Consider the following 8,390-nt stretch of genomic DNA (forward strand, 5'->3'; position numbering starts at 1 on the left):
CCCCAAAACCTGCGGAACAGCTGCAGCACTTTTTAAAAAAATCATCGCCCATCGCAGGGTGCCCTTGCAGCACCATGGCTTCCTGCCACCCACCCATTTGGTCAGCGGCTATCTGTCCCGTGAAGCCAGAAGCCCACGACAAAGGGGGCCTCAGTGAAAGGGCTAGGCTGAAGGGCACGGGGCGGAGGGGCTCATTGGCCTGGGAGAATGGGCGGGGAGAGCCAGCTGAGGAGGAATGCTGGAGGGAAATGGGCTGAGGCGGGAGGTGGGAGGAGAAGGAGGCATGGCCAACAGTCCGTACCTGAAGGTTCCATTCTGCCTGGGCCTCCTCCCCCCCTCCCCATTTTCAAAAACCCCTGCTGATTAGTGAACAGAAAAAAAAACCCTCAACATGTGTCATTGATAACTAACTGTACAATCTTGCTGGCATTTATTCAGTCACTGGCCAACTGTGGCCTGGGCCAGTTTGTTCACTTGGAAAAGGATCAAGATGTCATTCATGGCTTTCCGGATATTAAACCCAAAACGGTGTGCATCCTGTAGGAAAGAAGAAAGATAAAGAAATTTAGCTAAAAAAACCAGAACAGATATACCAGTGAAATTTCAAAGCATAGACTTAGCATTACATAGATAAAACATCCAAGCAAGGTTCAAACTGTATCATCTTAATAGGGGATGAGCATTAGAAGGCAGACAAACACCTTCATATTTTGTGGCAAGGGTTTCCCCAGGCAAATTGACTGGGAATTCTGGAGAGCAGACAGCTAATCCCTAACTATACACCCTAATTGTATGGGTTCCTAATACCTATCAAAACAAGTAGTTGCTTGTGTTTTTGTATTACATATGAACTCAGCCCAGTTTGGTTTATTCAACAAATCATGGTTCATCCAAAAGTAACTTAGTGCATTGAAAGAACCTAGCTGTTTATTTCCAACGTCTTGCGGTCATAAGAAAATAACACCTATATACTTCAACACCTGTGGGGGAATATAGTTTGGATTGCATTCCAGAGGGCCAAGAGACAGCAAAGTTTAGATAGTTTGATTGGGAGAAAGAGAGTTAAGTGGGCTCCTCCCTAGCAATTCTCAGAGTATATTCTTAATGATGCAAGCAGTTGCTTTAGTTTGGCAAAACTAGGTGAGGAACAATAAAGGAAACTGCTCAGAAGCAATTCTGTGTTGTTTTTGAGGACTGAGAGCACATGACATTTAACATGCTATAGCCCTTTTAGAAAACTCAGGCAACAATGGGAAAACAGCTCATGAAATAATTGATTCTGGGGAAGAAACAAGTCACGAAATCAGCAAGTTGATTAGGTAGCAACAAGCAAGGTCAGCACCTATAATGACCATGATAAATCTGGCATTTGCCACTGCACATTTATCTCTCAACATTTATAATTGAGACAGATAATTGCATATGTACAACGTTACACTCTTTTAAATCTCTTGTCTAAAACTAAACTGCATTTTCTGTTGGCATTCAACTGGCAGAGGGCTGGGGGCATGAGACCATAACCATTATCTACACACACCATTGATGCCATACTCAAATCACCAAGGTATCCTATTCCCCAGTCCACCATCCTATTCCCCAATACATCATCCTCTCCCCTGCTAAGAAAACCATTAGTCCAGACTCACTGTCCCTTGGCCGGAGAATTTGCATGACACGTGGAAATTGATGAGATCTTCACCGACAATGATGTAAGATACTCCATATCCATTATCATCAACCTTTCCATTGGCACAGAAGAAAAAGCAACATGAGGTAGGACTTTTGCTTCCAAAGCCCCACTATTTTCCATAGCAAACAAGCATTCTTAGTGAATACAGGATTCCCGGGTTTCATAAATATGCATCCCCTCCAATTTTAAATTTCCCTCAAGAAAATCCAGGAATTTTAGTACTGCTTACCGGTCCAAATCCACCACCACAAGAAACATAGTCAGGATTATTCTGAAGGTCAAATAGTTCCATCTGCTGAATGGGAGTCTGACTAGTAGAGAGTCTCCATGGTTCAGATAATACCTGACAAAGAAGAAAGAAATCAGGGAATAAGCAGGGAGCTCTACTATCATTGACTTTCATTCTGTACTCCATAGCTCACTTATCCAGTCTAGTGTTTCAAAGAAATTATAGATAGAGATTAGAAATTAAAGACAGAAAAAACATGTTTTACAAACATGTTCAGCCCCAAATTCGCTATAAAAATCAACATTCATCCAAAGATGAACAGTTTAGTCCATACTCATTTATTGTGAATATATAATCAAAAGATAACATTTGAAAATAAGGTAGAATGGGTTCTAACTTAATATAGGAGAACTTGACAGATTTGGCGGCTGAAAAAGGATGTTTAGATACTTATAGTTAAAATAGTTCCCAGATTCTAGTGGATTTAAGAAAATATACATAGATCAAACCAGTCATCCAGGTAGATTAGAAAATCTCCAAATTGATGGTTGTCTCTTTTAAAGGGAAATTAATGTTTCCAGCAAGAAATATCATTTACATGTTTCAAAAACACAGAAACACAGTACTAAAAACAAATAAAATCTGTTGAAATCCTTCATTCTCACTGCTGAAAAAATATATGGCATTGTTATATTTTAATATAGATAATTTAAAGCTCCAAACAAGCATCTAGAATACGATATTTATTTGGTTAATTAATCATGAATAGATGAATAACAATCCAGCAAAGCTGCTTTACATTTTAAAAAATCCAGCAGATAAAATATTTTGACACATGGCATTCACAATGAGTCAAATGAACCTTGAGCTTTAAAACAAAACCTTCATACTTCTGGCTGAGTTCACTTCCTTTAGTGACAAAAATAAAAATACCTATTTTAAAGGGGAAACAACCTTGACCATACTTATAGGAAGTTCTATCTCCAGAAATAGAAATGTGTTTTTTGTTTTGTTTAAATAGCTAATTTCAACCTATATATAAGATGAATATAAAATCTGAAGAGAATTGATTATTGTGATATCATCTTATGTATTCTTTTTATCAATTTAGCCTGGGGTGAACTGAATACTTCTATTTTTGCCTCATTGGACAAAAGCCTGCAAGATTCAAGATATAACCTGGGACAAAAAACAACATTTTTCTCATTTTTCACCTCACTTTCTGAGAACAATTGATTTGGGGAACTATGCCAGCAGAGTTTACCTCACGCAGGAAAGGAGAATCCAGGCCAAGGTATTTTGAGACAACATAGAGGCAGAAAAGATGCCTATCGATGCCAGACCCTATCATGGCTTCCCGATAAAGATTCTGGTGTTTCTCAGCTGCTACTCGGAAGAGGCGTAATCTTGAATTATCCTGGAAAGAGAAATTGATTTGGCATGATTTAACAGGTTTTACTGTAGATCTTCATATTCTACACCCCCTTGAATATTCCTGCAAATCTATCTAGGAGGACCAGACTCCACATATTTGCTGCCTAAACTTTTAGATTTTTCTTCACCTTATCAGGTGGTCCAGTGGATGGCAATTAAGGACAAGGAATTTTCAGGATGGTACTGCATATCTGGAATGGCTTCCCTATCAAGGATCTCCTTTGTTGTTCTATTAGTTCTCTCCCCCCCCCCCATTGCTAAAATAAAGGCTCTTGACTTTTTAAGACAGTGTTTCTTAAACCTATGTTGCATTAAGTTTTATTATATAGTTACTGTTTTTAAAAAATGTACTTAATTTTCAAAATATAAATGAGAGGGAGGGTATAATAAACTTCTATTCACTGAGGGAAATTGCCTATCAATCATCGCAATGTATTATAGACCTTCAGAATGACAAGATTGCAAAGTGTTCATTGGGTGAGTTTATCTACAGTTCTGAACAAAAGAAAAAATAATTATAAGGTATGCTGTTTAAATAAACAGCAAAAAGTGATATAAGCTAGTTCTATGAGAAATATAAGTAGATTAGCTATTCTGGATATTGCAAATAAAAAGATAAGTAATGATTTTAGAAACTGGAACTAGAAGGGACTATACATTTTAAACAACAGAAAAAAAATATAAGCCTGTACCTGATGTCAGTTAAGGCTGGGACTTACAAGACAACAAGAAATTTTATAACATTGGAAATATTATGGGAAGTCTTTGAAGAATTGACCCAGAAATTAGTAACCATAATATCAACAGTTCCAGCAATGGAACTGCTGTCTGTCTTTTTGGATAGATTATGTCTAAAATATGTTAATGAGGAAATGACAGCTGTCAAATTTTATCTGACAAGACAGAGAAAGTATTGAAAATGGAACTACAAATGACAGCTCAAGAAAATAATGTGGAAAAGGACTGAAGAAAGAAAAAAGAAAATGGCTGAAGTTTTAAAAATAAAAAGGCAAATAGAAATGTTGAATTAAGAAAATGATCTAGAAATTTTTTTATAGCATCTACAAGAGACTTATTAAAGCCTTGAAGAAATCTATGCAATGAGATATAAAAAAATTGAAGAGAAATCAAATCCTATGACAATAATTAATTGAGTTAAAAATTAAGATTGTTAATGTAAAAGGAAGGGATATCAAGTTGGTTTATCTGATCTAAGTTAAAATAAGGCATTTTTATTTGCCTGAACATTTTTTTGGGATGTCATCCAAGTCATGGTTGTCGCAAATATGCTTTTCAAAAGGAAAATGGACTTTCTTGATTTTTTCCTTGAAAACATTTCAGTTCTCATCTAAGAAGCTAGATGATTAGCTGTTTCTCAGTGTGGATGAAGATCTTACTTCATTGATAGTTTCCCTATATATTTATATATCCGCTCTCATTAGGTCTACTGTATTATGTCTAGTATTACATCAACTATAGGTTCTCTTGTCTTGTTCATGTCTGATTTATTCCAGTAGCCCACGTATTGTCAGATTGCCCTGATTCCCCAACATCAACCTTGTTAATCCAGGCTGTCATGACTTTTAGTTCTTGTCATTCTCATATCCAAGATAGATGGATGAAACATTAGGTGGTTTTTGCCCAAGGACCCCTACTGGCAAGTATCAGCCAGTATTTGAACCCCAGTTCCCACATCAAAGTGCAGAGCCAAAACCATTAGACAATCTACCTGTCAAACTGTTTTGCGCTTTCACCTATATTACGCTTGGCTCACAGCTCGATAAAGAAAAGGGAGGAGGTGGGATGGAATGCAAGGTTGGGTGGAACTGCCTCTGAGCATCACTAGTTCCCGTGAGACAGTGATCCAACTCAAGGACACATTGAGCAGGTGGACTAGCGTGGCTCTCTGGTTCCCATAACAAACTAAACAGAAGTGATTGGTGGATGTAATGGACTGTGGGTGGCCCATAGTCCAAGGGGTGGATTAACTATGTTAGCTTTTGCATGGGAAACCCAGAGCTGGTTTTACTTCATCTGTGCCAATATGGTTTCATTCAGTAAAGTTTATACTCTTGGTAAAATAATGTCCCAGGAGTTTCTTTTTCTGGATCCACCAGCTGGACCTTAGCCATTTTTATTCATATAAAAACCTCCATTCATGGCATAAGCCTTGAAACAGAATCCTTTTTGAACTGTGAATTTGCAATGGAAAAGTGTTCCCCTGTCAAGGAGCATATTTGTGGGGCAGAGGAGGGAATAGCACTGCCAAGGTTGAGACAACAATGGGCAGGATGCCATCAATACACTAAATGCATGCTTATACTCTCACACATCTCTCTCCCTCTCTCTCTCCCTCCATCCCTCCCTCTTACCTTCCTACCTCCTTTCCCTGCAGGAAAGATCAAGGAATGGGAAGAGATGATATAAACAGATACTCAGCAAGAGAGCGAAGAAAAGATGCGTGCTGTATTTAGAGGACCTCAAAGATATACAGTCTCAAGTCTGTCCTCATTGAAGCAGCCTTAAAGCTATCTTTCTTCCTCTTCCCTCATTGTTTTCTTCTTTTTCTTCATAATCCCCTTGCCATTAGATTATTATGCAATCTCCATTGCCATCATTAAGTGAATTTTGCCAGTTGTTACCAGAGGATCCAAGACATTTCTCCCAACCCTGGCCTTCAGTAAGGTGAGGGACTGCCTCCAACTCTCCCATCTCCCCTCCATCTTTGTCCTTTTGGCTGTAATTGAACAATCACTGAACCAATGGTTGTAAGTTGAGGGCTACCTGTTGCAGCATCAAACTTGACCCTCTCATTTGTAATGTAGTGTTATAAATTATTATATCTCATTGACTTTCCCAAAAAACATTCTCACTAGCACATCAGAACTCACAGTTTGAGTAGGATCCATCACTGCCTTCACAAAGTTGCAAGATTCAATGGTGCAGGAACGGACTGTTTCTGTTCGGCCTTCCCGGAAAAGACGAGTCATAGATGCTTCATAAGTGAGACAGAACTTGTTCATGTCCTAGAACAGCAAGAGGAGGACGTATAGACTAACAAGAAAGGGCTCTCTACTTGAGTATTGTTCTTGTAAATTAAGCATAGTGAAAAGTTGATGCCATGGAGGTGGAAAAATTCAGCCTCTTGGATCAGAGAAGGCAAAATGTTCTGCTGGAAGCATGAATCCAAGGTATTCTGTTAACAAAATTCAGATTACAAGAACCCTGAACAAGCTTGAAACAGAATAAGTCCAATTCATTTCTTCTGTATAAATGCAATCAAAATTACTACTTATTCTGCTATAAGAAAAAAAGACTTTTTCTTCAATTATTTTCTCCAATAATTCCCTAATTATGTTTTGAAATCAGCAAGATAATATTTATGATCTTAACCCAGTTGCACTTAACCAAACTGTTAATCAACACAATTGGTTAATCAAGCATCTTACCCGAAAATGTGCTAGTTGAAGGGCAAGCTGGATGAAGGCATCTGGACTAGTGCGGCACTTCTTGATGTGGCCTTTGCCAAAGTCCTTAAAGGTAAAGACGTGAAAATCAACGTCACTGGCCAAAGCATGGGCCAAAATAAAGGACTGCAAGATCACCTCTTGGCACTGTCAAGAATAAGATACAGAAATTATTAGCAAAGCATAGAGCAGATATCATGAGAAACTCAGTTTTCCCCTATTTTTAATTCCTTTCCAATAGTTCATTTCTGTCTAAAGAGTCTACTATCTTTGCTCTTCAGGAGAGTCTTCAGAAGAGGTAACTAATCAACCAGCAACGGGCAATGTGCTTATACCCTATATATTATATTTAATGTATTGTGAACTGCCTAGAGTGACTGTTGTTGTGACAACAACAACAACAACAACAACAATAATGATGGATGGGCAATCCATAGGCAACATGTATATCCCAGATTTCTTTTTCTCTTTTTTTGCAGTCCTTACAGTCTCCAAACTTCACACCATTAAATCTAGCAGTAAACCATCAAATTGCAAAACCAGGTTTAATTCTAATTTTATTTTTTAAAAAATAATATATTGTTTAAGATTTTAATAAATTAATTAACCTGGTTATTGAATTAACCCGTGTTTTGTGTTAATTGAATCATACATTGACTCATGAGCTAGGTTTACCCACAATTAACCAAGCTTAGCATATTATGCAAACTTAATTGAAAGGCTTTTAACTAATTTCATAAATTTTCAATTAGCATTGTTGGACAGCAAATAGATGCAACCAAAATAAAGCCCATTTCCAGATATTAAAAAGGCCCCTCAGCTGCAATTCCTCCTATAATACTCATATCTATGCCTATATATATATTGGTGTTTCCTTATTTCATTGAGGCCACTTCCATGAATAAACACTATCCTATTACAACCCAGTTGACATACCATTTTCTCTCTGTGTGTGTGTGCATGTGTGCGTATATGTGATGTGTGTGAGAGAGAGACAGAGAAGGCCACCCCAACGATGCCCTTGACGTGATGGCCCGTTGCCTGGAGGCCGTACGGGTCTGGATGGGGAGGAACAGACTCAGGCTCAACCCCTCCAAGACCGAGTGGCTGTGGCTGCCGGCGCCTCGGCATAGTCAGCTGACCCCATCGCTGACTATAGGGGGCGAAATCTTGGCCCCCTCAGAGAGGGTCCGCAACTTGGGAGTCCTCCTGGATCCACGGCTGACATTGGAAGACCATTTGTCGGCCGTGACCAGGGGGGCGTTTTATCAGGTCCGCCTGATCCACCAGTTGCGACCTTTTCTGGACCGGGACGCCTTGCGCACAGTCACTCATGCTCTCGTCACCTCTCGCCTGGACTACTGTAATGCCCTCTACATGGGGCTCCCTCTGAGGAGCACCCGGAGACTTCAACTGGTCCAGAATGCGGCCGCGCGGGCGGTGTTGGGAGGGACTCGTCGCTCCCATGTGACACCGCTGCTGCGCGAGCTGCACTGGTTACCAGTGGTCTTCCGGGTGCGCTTTAAGGTGTTAGTTACCACCTTTAAAGCGCTCCATGGCATTGGACCTG

General features: G+C 39.3%; 1 protein-coding gene across 1 annotated transcript in view; it reads right to left on the reverse strand.

Annotated features, from left to right (window-relative positions):
• Positions 1-438: 438 nt before the first annotated feature.
• Positions 439-8,390, reverse strand: part of CPT1C (carnitine palmitoyltransferase 1C) — a 23,156-nt gene continuing 15,204 nt past the window's right edge. The window contains exons 13-18 of the mRNA XM_015810215.1: positions 6,803-6,967; positions 6,245-6,379; positions 3,184-3,336; positions 1,920-2,033; positions 1,647-1,739; positions 439-537 (exon numbers count right to left, since the gene is read on the reverse strand). Coding sequence (XP_015665701.1) covers positions 439-537; positions 1,647-1,739; positions 1,920-2,033; positions 3,184-3,336; positions 6,245-6,379; positions 6,803-6,967 — 759 coding nt within the window. The remainder of the gene's footprint in view (positions 538-1,646; positions 1,740-1,919; positions 2,034-3,183; positions 3,337-6,244; positions 6,380-6,802; positions 6,968-8,390) is intronic.

Source organism: Protobothrops mucrosquamatus, unplaced genomic scaffold (assembly GCF_001527695.2).
Source record: "Protobothrops mucrosquamatus isolate PMUCROS unplaced genomic scaffold, P.Mucros_1.0 scaffold7, whole genome shotgun sequence".
NCBI lineage: Eukaryota > Metazoa > Chordata > Lepidosauria > Squamata > Viperidae > Protobothrops > Protobothrops mucrosquamatus.